Below are 15420 nucleotides of genomic sequence, written 5' to 3' on the forward strand. Positions count from 1 at the left end.
TGATGTAAATTGGAACTGATGCAATCTTGTAATTTTGTGGAATCTCAAGTAGAGCGCTCTGATACCTCCGGGTCTAGCCAGCGCTATATAAAACTCTTATAAATAAATAAATAAAATAAATAAATAAATTTAAGAAAGTGTTTCATGTTTTTGTCCTAGATCTTGAGAAAGACCTGGCAAGCATTATCGCTTGTCCACTTTTGATATTGAGGACATCTAGTGTTAATGTAAATCCTTATTTGTAAGCGCGAACTACTCACGCTTACCGGTCTCAAGGCGCTGGGGGCCGTCGTGGAAATTGAGTGAACTATTGCCCAGAGTAACATGGCGCTGGGCTGAGCTGCTGCCGGGGATCGAACCGTGAACCCTGTGCTCCGAATTCAGCTGCCCTGGCCGCTGCACCACACCGCTCCACTAGATTTAGATTAGCTCTAATCTTTGGAAGCACCCGTTATTGTTGGTTTATTTTCTTATTTTTTTTAGAGGGGTCTGTTCTGATCAAAACATCTGAATCAAGCAGCCACTCTGATGCCTGAGTGCAGTATGGATTTGTGGGGTGGTAGGAGTGGGGACAGATACTGCTAGGCCAATTACCTCTCCCTTGCTTATATCATTTACACGTATCACCACCCTATAATACTGATTTTGGTTGTTGTAAGGTTGTGTTCTCTTTAGAGAGTTGAGCTAGATTGATTTAAGTTATGGTAGTTAACAATCTGAAGAAATAACCTCTGTGTTATTGAAAGCCAGCCACCAAGCCTATAATGTCATGACTGTAAGGAGGCTTGCTGATTTTTTTTCTCTCTAAAAATCTGCACTTCTATGTAGCTTAATGCTGGAGTCAATTCTGGAATTGCAATTGATATTTCAGATTTATTATGGTAATTTCTACTGCCTAGTCATTCACTGAGTGCTGTTTCTGGAACCCACATGCCTTGAAGAGCCCAATATTCTGATGGTTGTGCGAGCCTAAGGCTACCCCAAAACTGAGACACCCCAAAATTGACCTCAATCAAAGCTTCCAAAGTTACTGGATTGGACACAATGTTAAAACTCAATTTCATAAGGCAATGTGTACCCGCCTCAAGGCATCTCCCAAAGCATCAAAATCATTCAAATTGCAATTCATTAAGAATGATTGGATTGAATGGGCCTAATTAATAACTATGTTCTAGATCAGTGAAAAATGAAAGGATTTCATTATTAAATTAAAAAATAAGTGGTATGAAGTCAATACCATGATGCCTCTCGAATGATAAGTAATACAGAGTATGTAAAAATCTAAAAATATTCTAAGTCTCAGTAGGCAGGAAAATCAAAATGTTTAAAGGTCAACAAGGGTGCCCAAACGAGTCAGCACAGGACCTCGGAACATATTTTTGAGAACAACAGTGGTCCCATGCACAAGAAATATTCACAAAGCAATCAATATAGACACAATGGATACTATATTCGTTATGACATGTCCAGTCGGACAGAGGTCGCAATCTTTTATTTGGTTGAAAAATTTAAGAAACATCGTAAAATCAAAATAGCATCAGACAGCATCCCTAGTAGAAACGAAAGTTTTCTGGCTCACTGCCAAAATCGAGGGTTTATATATACAATTCTTGCATAGAAAATAAGAACTTTTGTAGCATCATTGTGGTGTGAGTGATGTATCATTTCCTTAGCAAATCAAAGCACAAAAGATAATGTTATATTACCGTAACACCTAAGCACTAATCTAACACATTAATAATTATTTAGCCCCTTCTATGCTAATGTTCTCCGGAGATGTTCGAACAAGACGTGATACGTTTACAGTATTGCACTATGTGGATGATAAAGTCTTACTGAAGAAACGGAAGACATGGTGGCAGCATGTCTCGAATTACATTCGAGGTAAAAAAAGGTTCGCCATGAGCAAAGTGAACTTATAAGTGAAAATGTTCTAGTACATTGCAGCTTGACTGTGTACTGCGAAGCCTATGGGGATAGGATGGGTGTAAGGATAAGCACAGTATGAGTGATGGACATGACTTCCATTTTAACTAAAAAAGACATTTTAAACAGGAATGTGGCCAAACTAAACCATTAGAAAATGCACTTCTACACATCATAAAAAACATGGTTAAAAACAATTGTATTAAATCAGTCTGTGAATGTGAAATTGTGAGTGAAAATGCATATTTCACATTGTCATGTTTGAGGTGATATAATTTCGTGATGGTGGTAGAGTTGGATGTCATTCACATACTGTTCAAATGTGAAATCTAGGCTGTTCATCCGGGATCCCCACAACAATACGTCCAGAGTCCAGAGTGATAAGCATGAGAGGTTTGATCCCTATGGCTACAAAAGTTGATTTTGTAGCTTTTCTTAAACGGTGTCTTTTGGACACTAATGAGGTAAATCTTACTTCTGAGATCATCATTCGTGATCATCAGACATCAAACTGGCTAGATTTGTAACTCCTCTTTTGACCAAGACCACATGACCCTCACATTTTCTTTTTGTATTCTCTAAATACCATTATGAAGTATATATCTTACTGTAAGTGTTATTATTATTATAGAGTTTTATATAGCGCAAACTTGACCCGAAACGGGTACAAAACCCCTATGACATAGAATCATATATTAACATTTGGATTCGAGGTGTGAAGATGGTGTCGTCGTAGATGTAAAAAGAAGAATAAGAAGTGTAAAAGTGCGACAGGTGGGATTTATAGGAATGCATCTGATAGGACACCCACTGACCATAATTATGGGATAGTAGATATGTGAGGGTTTCCTGGAGGAGAATGTGAAGGAACATGTGATTTATGCTGGCAAGGTAGACTGGGTGATATCTAGTGCGACTTAGGCGAATTAGGCTTTCCAAGAAATCTGCTGCATGATAATCATTGTGATCTATTTGTTTTTGGTCTGCCAATTTCTGATCTCCGACAAAAGTATAACAAGAATACTTTTTTGTGTATATTATAGTAGTTCTTTATCAGTAACGCACAGTCAGTGAAGAAAATCTTTGGAGGAGGTTGCAATGCAAGGGCTGATATTACTAGGTTTATGTGGAGTTGCATTTTATCATAGAAAGATAGTCTGTGAATGTACTACGCTCAACCTGATATTTCTATTTTGGTATAAAAGAACAGAAAAATACAAGAAAGCATCAATGTAAATGAACTAATTTCACAGAGGCAATAGTGAGCACAAAATACTCACAAAATACCTGTGCACGGCTGGAGCAGAGGCATACAAATACAAGTAAATATGTTGGAGAGCTTGTCTTCATTGGGAGAAGGCCATATTTGGAAAGAACGACTGAATTAGCATCTAGGGAGGAAATAGACAGAAATCCAATAGTAAATCAACAGAGGGTAGTTGTGTTTCAAGAAGGTAGTGAAAATTCTAAGTGTATATGCTGTGTCTGGAAAGTGTGACCAGGAAGAGGAAGGGAATAGGGAACAGTCGTGGTTGCACAGTTACATGGCCAAGCTAACAATGGTAATATTTAAGCCTCAGGATTCGAAACCCTATACAATATGTCAATATAATGAACCGTTCAAGAGTGTAGAAGTATAACTGCTGCAGATGTGAGACACATGATGCGGCTACCGCTGGGGAAAGCTTGAGTTTGAAGCAAAGTGGACACTCTTGGAGTAAAGACAGTAGATGATGGAGATAAAACAGAAGTTATGAGCTAAATAAGAACTGCTTACATGGACAGAAGCAAGAACGGAAGCAGTGACAGTGAATGTGGATTAGGGGCATAGAGGGCCTGGCCAGCAATTGAGGACATAGGCTGTAATAGGTAATAATTTAGGCTTGGGGAGAATAACCACTCATTTTGATATTTGCAAGAGTGTGAAGTCAAAATATGTGATTTTGAAGTTGAAAACTAGAGGGTTGGTCAATCGGTAGAAGGACAGACATGACCCACTGACTAGTGGCATATGTGAATTAGAACTCCTTGTTTCTAGGGACGTTAATACTCTACTAACGTGTTTCAGGGGCAATCCTCTGAGCTGCATTTTTATTAAATGAGAGATTACTTTGGCTAGAATTACATAAATCTTGGTAGAAAGTTTAACCATGGAAAACACACATGGATCTAGTAAAAGAATTTTAAACAAGGTTAGATTAGATGGAGAGACTACACAACAGTGTCGTATTGGTGGAACGAGGAGGGATCATCACAGTGAAAACTTTGTCCCTATTGAATTTTCACAGTTTAATGATGACATGTTGATCAAGACTGAGCAAAGAGAGCGAACAGAACTGGTAGCCATTAGTACATTGGCAGCTTGTGCTGACAGGATGCTAAAAGTGATAATGTAGTATGTCACTAGTAGAGGAAAAGTGCATAAGGGAGAAAGAAAAAAACCATGCTGAGAAAACAGCATATTTGATAGAGACTACTAGCCGCAGATTCCTTCCCATAGAATTATCCCCAGGCGTGAGACTGGATCCGGAAAACTTTTTTGCCACACCATCCCTGCGCGCCGGGGAATGGCATTACGCGACTCCGCCCAAGCGTCGTCCGCGTACATGACATCAGCGAGGTCACATAAGTCCCACCCCGGCACGCCTACGTCAGTATTTTCCTTTTCCGTGTGCAATGCGGATCCGGTCTCCGTTCGGGCCTGTTTGGGCCCTTTTTTCTTTCCTCATTTGTGATATATTTTGGTGGAACAGTGCGAATGCCTTCGGGCTTCAAGACTTGCACGTCGTGTGGGCGTCTTATGTCAGCGATGGACCCTCACCTCATTTTCATGTGGTGTTTAGGGGAAGATCACGGCGTCACTGATTGTGAGGCGTGCCAACAGCTGAAGCCGAAGTCGCGGCGGGAGTGCCGGATGAAACTGCTGTCGGCGCGTCTTTCAAAGTCGGCTTCATCCCCTCGATCAGCCTCGGCAGACGGTTTCAGAAGCGGCCGTCGTCAGTGTCCTCATCCCTCTCCGATGTCGCAGGCGTCGCTCCCCGGTGGGTAAATGTCGCAGCTTGTCCCCAGGGGCTAGTGTTTGGCCTGCCGGGGCGTGGGCTATTCGCAGGTGATGAAGCCCGCATGTTGTCCTCCTATCCACTGTTTCCCAGTGAAAGGGCATCGAGAGTATGCGCCGGCTTTGCAGGCCTCCTCCTCCTTCCCCTCTTGGGGCGTTAGCGGATCCCTTCCATTGCGCGGGGCCCTCCGCAGCGTCGCCGGAGGCTCTGGCGCTGACTGGCCTGGAGGATGTGGTGCTGTTGGGCTGCTGCCCTTTGGGGGTCCCTCCTTCAGGCCACAGCGCCTCTACTTCGCTGCAAACTCCCGCAAGAGTCCCTGTGGTGTCGCAGGAGGTCACCGGGGCTCGGGTCGCTTCCCCGAGCCCCGCTCGGCCCTCTGGACAGGCTGCGGCCTTGTCCACGGCTGAGCTGACGCCGGCACCTGCTGGACCTGGCGGCGCCACAGGGGTCGATGGACTCTCCTCGTCCCGCTCTGGGCCGCGGCTGGACGGGGACTCCTCGTCCCCCTCCGGGCCCCTCTCGTCCCTCACCGCAGGCAGCTGCCTCGTCGGAGGGCGAGTCAGGGGTTGAATCGGCCCTGGCTGCACCGCCTGGGTTGGTGGACCACCTCTGTCCCAATCTGGGCCGAGGCTGGCGGAGGGCTTCGTGTCACTGCCCTGGCCCCTCTCGTTCCTCCAGGCAGGCGGCTGCTGCGTCGGAGGTCGAGTCGGCGTCGTTTCGGCGCTGCCCCTTGGCCACACCGGCCCGGCTCCGGTCCCCGGCACGGTGTGACTTGGAGGAGCCCTATCCGGCATCTCCTTCTGCGCTGGATGAAGATGACGTCCTGCCTCGGGGGCGGACTCTACGGCACCAGACAGGCGTTGAGTCGCGGATTTGTCTTCGGAAGCTCCCTCCTCTCCGGAGGTTGGGTGCCTACTGGTGTCATCCTCCCCAGAGACCGGCCTCCGAGTGGTAACTTTTTCTCCAGCGTCATCGAAGAGCGGCTCCACGCCATTCCCGAGGCCAAGGTGTTCGCTGGAGGAGCAACAGGTCCCCCAATCTTCGGTTCCTTCTAACTTCCAGGTCTGGCCTTTGCCCGCCCCGATCAGCTTCTGGGACGGCAGCCTTAGTTTGCAGCCGTCGCCCACGCAGGAGCTGCTTTCTCCAGCGTGGGGCCCTACGGAGGCGGGTGCGGCCTTCACTCACGCAGTGTCCAAGGCTGTGGGTATTCTGCGCATGAGTGACTTGGTTGCTCATTTCCCGGCGATTCATCTTTTGGAGGATCTCCACCAGGGCTCTGATGGGAGGGAGCTATTGCTTCCCTTTCAGGGTTTGCTCCTGTCTTCCCTGATGGGGGCTTGGAGGCGCCCCGCCTCAGGGGATCCGGTGCCTCCACACCTCTGCACTGGCACCTTCCGGAGCCGCGTGACCCGGCATGTCTTTCCCTCTACCCCTCTACCTCTAGTCCACTTTTGCGGACTGCTTTTCCCTCCTGCCGCCTCTGTTGTCTCCACCGTCCCGGGAGGCCCGCTTGCTGGACTCTTGGGGGTGCAACATGTTCGCCTCGACCAGCGCTGCCCCGCGGGCCCTTACCACCTTATATGTGTTGGCTAGGACCACCTCTTGGTTGTGGGACCCGGCTGAGTCCTTGGGATCCGCCGCTTCACAAGAGACTGTTCAGATGGACTTACGGCATAATGCGCTGGATGGCCGGGAGCTAGCAGCGTTTATTCTCCGCTCTGCTCTGGACATTTTCAAGGTGCTGGGCCGGGCCATGGCTTCTCAATTGCCCTCCGCCACCATGCTTGGCTTCGGGACGGCGTGTTCCCTGAAAATGTTCGGAAGCGGCTGATTGATCTTCCATTCGATGGCACCCTGTTATTCCATGCCCTGGCAGACTCCGCCATCCAAAGGTTCTTGGCAGGGCTTCGTCGGTGTCCTCCTCCTTATCCTCCCCCTTCTCAGTGTCTGCTGAGTTGATCTGGTTCTGGACCTTCTTCTGGGCCGGTTGCCCTTGCTGTATGGTGTGATTTATGGCCCCTTGAGTCCTCCTTGCTGGGACTGTGGCGTTGTTGGCTGCTGGGTGGCCCTTTGTTGACTATGTGTTTTTGCTAGAGTTGTCTGCACAGACTTGGCCCTGAGATTAGACTTTCTGTTTTTCTCTTGGGCTGCTTAATAAGTCTTCCGCGGGGTGAGGGGTGTTTCCCCGTGGTTCTTTCGTTTTTTTTTTCATCTGCTGCGGAAGTTTCTTCCAAAGACTGTTCCCCTGTGTTGGGACTTAACTTACCCTATGTGGGGTAGTGTTAGCTGTTACATAGCTGGCGCTCTGCTAGGGAGTTCTGGTCGCTTTCAGGCCCCTGCACTCCATGGCGTTTATGCATGTTGCTGATGCTTCTTTAGGTTGTGTGCGCGGACACCTCGTAGTAGTGTGTCCGGGCACTTCCTGGCCTTCCTGCTCCTTTCCTGGAGGCTGGGATCCCTCTTGGGATGTAGGCAGTGATGTTGCCTGGGAAGATGGGGTTCTTCGCCCTGTCCATTGGACTAGTCCCCTGTGGGCCTCTCTGTTATGTCCAGGCTGGTGGGGTCCTTCCACAGGCCCTTTTCCCCATGGGTATGACTAGGGTATCTATTCTACGGGAAGGAATCTGCGGCTAGTAGTCTCTATCAGATGTACGAGTTACTTACCTCCGGTAACGATGTATCTGGTAGAGACGTTTCTAACCGCATATTCCTTCACGGCCCGCACTTCCTCCGCGTTCTGCGAGGACCCTTTGGCTTGCCCTTCTGGACTCGCCTCCCGGTGGATGGCTTGATGAGTGCGTGCATTATTTCGCTCTTTGACGAGCCGTTGTCTTGCTTTTTGTTCCTTCCTCTTCTTTGGCACTGTTGAGGCTGGATCTATAGGTACTCCTGGTTCCTCTGCTCTGGTTGCTCCAGGATTGAGGATGGCCTTCCTTTGTCCCTCCTTTCCCCCCCTCTTGTTTCTGAAGGTCCTGGCTCCTCTGTTACCCTCTGGGCTTGGGTCATTTGGCTGTGCCCTGCCCTAGCTCCCTTGTGGGGGGGGGGGGAGTCGCACTCTGTGCTGGGGTTGCCTTGGAGGTCTGTCGTTCCCTGTTTGTCTTGGAACTGGTTTCCCTTCATGGGTCTTGGTTGGGGTTGTAGTCCCGCTACATGTTGTCATGACATTTTGCATATGTTCCTTGTCTTAAGGGGGGTACTGTTTTCATGACTGGCAGGATGGCTGCTCAGGGCTGTGCTCTGTTCTTTCTCCTTTCCCTGCTTTTGGGTAGTGCCGTTTTTGCACTGCTCCTTATGGTGTTCTTCATCACCATTCCTTTTTAATTTTTCTTTTTCGCACACTGTTCCCATGCTTCCACGGTTTCTCTGCTGGCTCCCCGTTGTGGCGCGGAAAAGTTCTCCGAAAAAAAACGACGTAGGCGCGCCGGGTGGGTTCTTATGTGACCTCGCTGACGTCACGTACACAGACGATGCTTGGGCGGAGTCGCGTAATGCCGTCCCCTGGCGCGCAGTGATGCTGTGGCAAAAAAGTTTTCCGGATCCAGTCTACCACCTGGGGATAATTCTATGGGAAGGAATCTGCGGCTAGAATCATCTCTACCAGATACATCGTTACCGGAGGTAAGTAACTCGTACTTCAGTCAGAGAAAATGTGAAAACTGAAGAAGCATGGAATTGACCTACAAAATCCAGCATCCATTGGTAATTATCCTTGAAACACCGAAGAACATCAAGTGAAAGTGAGAAAGGAGGCAGAGCCAAGTAGGAAAGATAAAAGATACCACCAGAAGAGACAAAAATACCTCCAGTCCTAAAACAACCGTGCACACTGCTTTAATACAGAGTAGAGGGTCTTACTAACTGGTAAATCAGACTCTCCTTTTTCAGAAACAGCAGAATTCTTGCCTGGGAAAGCTTTGAATATCTAGGAGATAAGAAAGTACAGAAAGGGGTAAAAGCTGTGAAAATGGGTTGGGGTGTTTAGAGAGGCACGTTTTTCATCTACAACGAATGTACGGATTTTTTTTTTTTAAAAACACTCCATCATTGGTAATCTTCCAGGAGACATACTGAGAGAAGGCTTATCGCAGTAAAAAACACAATTCTGACCGGAGCATAACCGCTCACAAACTAGAGAGTAGTTACCTGACAACCAGAAAAAAATACCTATTACAACATACCAGAAGTAAGCCGCAGAAGAGAGTTTGAGAGATCCTGAAGAGACGGCTGTTACGAAGTACTTGATCTAACATGTAAAGTATTCACTTATGAATACGCTGCTTGGATTAGTGCACCCATGTCCCAATTTGAATTTAGCAATAGATAAGTGCATGGAATTTGGGTGCGTATACACTGATGTGACTGAGAGATTTGAGGAGATATGAGTGGATACATTAATGAACATTTGCCACAGGAACACTGATTAACTTGCTATTGGTAAAATTGTGTAAGCTCATGACTTATTACCAAGTTATCTGTGGTATTGTCATGTCTCAGGAGACTTCTGTTGTTGAATCTGTAGCATTTAAGGCTGTTACATTAAAGGGTTAATCGCTTTCTCCGCCATGTGAATTAGGACATGCAAAACAAATCGTAAGTGAATAAAAATGCTATTTCATGCCAAATAACTTTTGGTCTGAAAAATCCTTGAAGTTTGAGAAATGTCATTTATAGCTCTTTTATTCCAGTACACGTCATTATTTTACCAAAGATTTCTGTCTGCTGGTTGAACTTAAAATAGCTACGCCACTGAGTTTATTTATAGACTATAGCCTACTACGGAACCAAAATAATCCCTTGGCAAAACGCACTTATGACAGGTGGAAGCGCAAACAAATGATGACCACAACCTGAAGCAATGCTGAGATCTCCTGAAGCATGTGACGTCCACATTATTAAGAGAATGTGAGAGTAGCACATGTATCCATGGGTGAGATTGACTCATTTTTAGCCAATATGCCCCTGCCTCGAGTGTCCCCTGAACAGAGATCTGAACTCGATGGTAACCATTTGAGATTCAGGGGGCCATTCATGCACTTGCCACAAGCAAAACCGCAGGCCCAGATGGTCTCCTGGCCAAATTGTAGAAGGCCTATCATCGTCTTTTAGCCCCCTGCCTGAAGAGACTTATGATGAGGTTCTACTAGCCACCTGTCTAACGGCCACACCTTTCGAGGTGCTCCCCCATTCTCTCCCCAAACCTGACGGAGACGCTACTGGTCTGGGATCATATTGGCCACTGGCACTCCTTAATACGGACTATAAAAGTTTGGCCAAAATCCCTGTCGCCGTTCGGCTCCTTTAATCCAAGCATTAACATCCTTAGTTTCAGACACTCCCTCAAAACATGGCTCTTTTCTCAAGCGTTTTGATGAGTACCTTTTTGCTTCCTGTGACTGATGCGTTGTGTCCCTGTCTATAGCGCCATGAAGCCCCCGGGCGAACGAGCGCTTTATAAATACATCTCAATATCAATATCAATAGTGCACTTGGACCAGAACAGGTTCATCTCCACCCGCAGTAGTTCCTTAACTTGCAGAGATTTTTCAGGATCCTGGAACACGCCCCCCACCCTTGTCCACAAGGGGGCTGTCTCGTGCTGGACCTGGAAAAGGCTTTTGACTCTTTGTAGTAGACCTTTCTATTCAAGGTGTTGCCACGCTATGGCCTGGGGAACTGCCTCATTTGTCTGGTCAAAGTACTCAAAACCCTACCATTATCTACAGGTGCCTTCATCTCTGACCCCATCACAATCCACAAGGGCACCCGACAGGGATGCCGCTGTCCCCTTTGCTCTTTTCCCTAGCGGTGGAACCACTAGCAATGGTCCTTGGAGCGCACAAACGTAACTGGGGGATTCTGCTGAGCGACGGCCTGCACTCAGTCTCACTGTATGCAGATAACATCCTCCTGTACCCCAGGGACATGCCTGTTTCCCTTCAGTGACGCGACACCTGAACCCCCCCCCCCCACCTTTGCTGTCTTAATGGTGCTCGCTTGGCATGGCAACCCGTGATGTTTCACTACTTGGGCGATCGGGTCTATTACAAGGCTGCCGATCTGTTTGATGGCATCCTCAGCCTTGCAATATCCTCACTGAATGCACAGATGGGATTCTGGCAATCACTGCCGCTATCCATGGCCTATTCGCATTGTGCTTACCAAAATGGTGATGATGCCCCATCTGTTACATTATTTCGCTAACCTTCCCCTGTATGTTCCAAAATCCTTTTTTTGATTGTTTGAAAAGCTTACGAGGGAGTTTCTCTGGCACAATACACATTGTAGTGTGGCGCTGCATAGACTTTACTTGGCTACGAACATGGGTGGACTCACAGTCTCGAACTTTGAGCACTACTACCTGGCCTCCCAACAGCAGTGGGTGGCCGGGTGGATGGTGGTCCTTCAGATTACCAATACTGCCACTGCCTTCCCAGTTTAGAGTTTGTCCCTCATTTTACATCCGTTTCATTTTTGCTGTAGGGCACAGACACCAGGCTCCAGTGTTATACGAGCGGCATACCAATGCAATAGATAAAGCCCTTATTAGGGCAACCCAGCGCCTCAGCACTACCATGCCAGGGCACACCAAGGGAAGGGCGGGTCACCTCTCCAGCGTAGATGGCCCCCTGGCACTAGGTAAGCCTACACACCATGGGGGATTTATACCGCTACGGCTCCCTTATCTCCTTTGAATCTCTGATTGAAGAAGCAGGCCTTCTGCCTGGCAACTTCTTGCTCAATAATTCTCTCCTTGGGGCACTGGGTGGGCAATGGGGGGAGCAGTAACAAGAATGCCCGTGCACCTCACAATCCAGTACTTACATGTCATGGGGACAGAGCGGCATCTGACATTCGGTCTTACTGACTCTACGCACACATACGGCGATGCTGCTTATTCCCTCATACTGGCATTGGGAGACAGTTTTGGGCATTCTTTCCACCAACAAGGAGTGGAATGCTATACTAGAATACCTGGCCCTTGTCCCACGCAATGCCCGCTTTCCCCTTATTCAATACTATGTACTCCTCAGAGCCTACCTCACCCCAGAGAAGACAAACCAATTTTTCCATCGCATAGACGCAGAATGTCCCTGCTGTAGCTTGCCTGATACTAGTCTTCTACACATGCTTTGGGCCTGCCCATCTCTTCATCAGTGCTGTCTTGAAGTCACCAGACACCTGACAAACTGCATGGGACACTCCTCCTTATACAAGTGGCAGATATGCCTATTGGGCCTGCACCACATCGACCAAAAACACAAGGCCACTTCCTGTTTCATTGATCTGGGGCTTCTACTGACCAAAAGATTAGTTACCCGGAAGTGCAAGTCGCCATATTTGGTGCATGCTTCTTCCCTGCGAGGGATTCCAAACTATAGAGATGAATATATTCACTCTTTCTACCGATATCCAAAAACCTGGACATTTTTGAAGGTCTGCGCTGCTGTAACGTTTTCTTTTTGTTAAAAACACCTACTTGCTTTTTGCTTTTTTTTTTTTTTTTTTTTAAGAAATGAGGGCAAAAGAGGCACGGTCACTGAATACAAGTGGGGTAAAAGGAAGAAAGGCACAGGGGGAAAAGGTAGTTTTGGTGTGGGAGGTTTGTCTCCATGTGGGTTGTGGTTGGTGGATCTGAGTAAGAGATACATTTCTTAGTGTCGGTGAGGTCTGTCAAGAGGGGAAGGGCTTGGAAGCTTTTCTCCTCAGGCACTATTTATACTGCTCTGTGTTTTTTTGCTCTCCAGTGATACAATCTGTGATATTTCAGTAGCAGAATTTTTCAATATTTTTTTTCCACTTACCCAGGTTCAGCAACTGCATGATATGGAAGAAGTCTGCTACGAAAATGTTTTGAAGGAAATTAAAGCAGGATATCAGGTACCGTTATATGTGCGATCTGGAGTGTAAACCAATGTACGGGTTTCTTGCAATCCTTACATTGATTGTATACATATGTATGTTGGTGATATTAGATAATGTGAGAAGGGTAATCAAATACTCATACAACAAGGGAGAAAATGCACGGAAAGCACCCAACAAAATAATTAAAAAACAAGATTGCATTTATTCATATGTGAACTTGTTCATATTAAAAACGTTTGTTAATGAAAAACATAATAATCCACAAATTACATAAACAAATCAATAATACAATGTTTAAATACTTATGACGCAATTACATACTAAAATCATAAAACAATACAAACAAAATTAATCATTTAAAAACTTATGACACTATTACATGAAAAATTATAAAACAGTGGCAAACAATATTAATCAATCGACGCGCGTTTCGGCGTTGTTGGGAACGCCTTCTTCAGGAGCCACAATAAAATCGAGAAAATACAGGCGGCGGCGTGCTCAGTACTACTCCAAAAATGCATCAAAACGGGACAGCTCACGAACCCTTTCTATTTGTGAGAGCTGGGTGGAAAATATATCTCTACGCAAAACGTGATTTCGTTAGTGAAGAGCCAAGCACATGTATAACAACCTGCGGAGGCCGAACTGACGAAGTCTGTTGGCGTCACACAACCGTTGTGGGAGGAAAATACCTCGATAAGAAAAATGAGCCCATCTTTCAATATAAGAATACGGTGAGAATCTAGCTGTACGCCGGGCTCTGTTTCGTGAACATAGAAACCAAGGCGTATACAGACAGCCTGTGGGAGCCGCGTTAATGATGTCTGTTTGAGCCCCACTCAATACGAGTTAAATACGTTGAACTGGATAAACCAATATCTGCCCGTCGGACTTTAATACGTGAATGTGAAGTCACGGACGGTTGCATCAACCTGCGGGGGCCACGGTACGGATATGTGCTGGCGTCCCGCAGCCGTTGGTGATATTAGATGACATTACTTACTTATCATCGAAGACTTGCGTCATGAATATCAGAAGCCCAATGTACGGGTTTCTTGCAATCCTTACATTGATTTTATACATATGTATGTTGGTGATATTAGATGACATTACTTACTTATCATCGAAGACTTGCGTCATGAATATCAGAAGCCCGACTACAAAAGGCTTGACAATGTCTCTCCTAAGTATACCGTTTTGTCGAACGGTTTAATATTTCAAATAATAACTAATGTACAACATTTTAAAAAAGTGTTTTTTTTTGCTTTAAATATTTTGGTTTTATACTTATGGTAATTTTTTAATGTAGTTTGTAACTGTTCTGGTCACTTTCCATATTCAATATTTAGTGCTTTCGATAAGTAACAAGCACATTGACTTGTACAGAAATAAAAGGGATTCAACCCATTTAAAATTAGTACACACAGTACTTTAAATGGGCCGATACCGAGTACCCGCACTTTTTATTTTGATAGGGAGAGTACCTACACTTCTCAAGAGTGACGTATTACTTTTAATTGGAAAGTACCGGCACTTCTCGGAAACAATCAGGTACTCTGGTACAGAGTACCTGCACTTCTCAAGAGTGCCGTAATACTTTTATTTGGAGAGTACCGGCACTTCTCAAAAACAAGCAGGTACTCTGGTACAGGGCACCTCCACTTCTATTTTTCCATTTCAAGCACTGCATGCACATACAGTGCAACAGATAGATTAAACTGGGTTGTTAACTCGGATTGCTAGATCTGTGTTGCTGCTGCATGCACTATGGCATTATAGGGTTAGCAAATAAAAATGAAAGCTAAAGAACTATTAAGACTTTAGAAAATTATACTGGTTTCACATGGTTGTGTTGAAAATCTGCTAAAGTTTTAACAACGCTGAAGTAAATAGCACCATCTGCAGGTATTGTATTCTTGACTAGTGTATATTTAAAAGACTGTGCAGTTAGTGGTCTGCGACTCAACTTTACCGTTATGTGACCCAAACAAAAATCGTCCCATATCTCAGTTCAGTACCATATTTGAAGTCACTTTACACAACAGCACGCCACGTTATGTCAGTGACCTGACCTTTCACTCCATTTGCATCCCCCACATAAGTGGGTAATGTCCCCCGGACACAGGGTCAGTCCTCGTGAAAGGTTTCAACTGTTTCAATGACTGAGTTCCATTATGTGGATCCTTTAGTTCAAGTACTTTTTAATATTGTTGTTCTCATCACAAACAATGTTTTTTTTAAAAACTTACATTCCCAGAATGCATCGTTCTTGGTGCTTGGTTTAACATTCTTTCAAACTTTCACTCCCAATGCATTTTGGCCGGTGGCCTTCATCAAGGGGATTGTCATTTGTGTTATCTAACACGATTCCGGTGGCGTGTATACCGCGTCAACCTCTGTAGAGCAATTCAATGACCGACCTATCACACACCACCTCCTTCCAATTATAGAACAATTAGTATTGTATTTGTAGAAGAAGTGATGTGGAAGGGATGTTTATGCAGTGATCAGAAGTCATGCAATTTAAAGGGAAAAAAACACTAATTTAAATTGAGAATTAAAGCGTGAAATG

General features: G+C 45.7%; 1 protein-coding gene across 2 annotated transcripts in view; it reads left to right on the forward strand.

The window, feature by feature from the left end:
- The window catches only part of ASCC3 (activating signal cointegrator 1 complex subunit 3), a 2002173-nt gene that overhangs the window by 898647 nt on the left and 1088106 nt on the right, over positions 1–15420 (forward strand). For both annotated transcript variants that reach the window (XR_013596163.1, XM_078648375.1), the window contains exon 13: positions 12792–12863. Coding sequence is in view for 1 of the 2 variants with exons in the window: in XM_078648375.1 (XP_078504501.1) it covers positions 12792–12863 (72 nt within the window). In the remaining variant the exon portion in view is untranslated. The remainder of the gene's footprint in view (positions 1–12791; positions 12864–15420) is intronic.

The sequence above is a fragment of the Lissotriton helveticus genome, chromosome 6 (genome assembly GCF_964261635.1).
Source record: "Lissotriton helveticus chromosome 6, aLisHel1.1, whole genome shotgun sequence".
Classification (NCBI taxonomy): domain Eukaryota; kingdom Metazoa; phylum Chordata; class Amphibia; order Caudata; family Salamandridae; genus Lissotriton; species Lissotriton helveticus.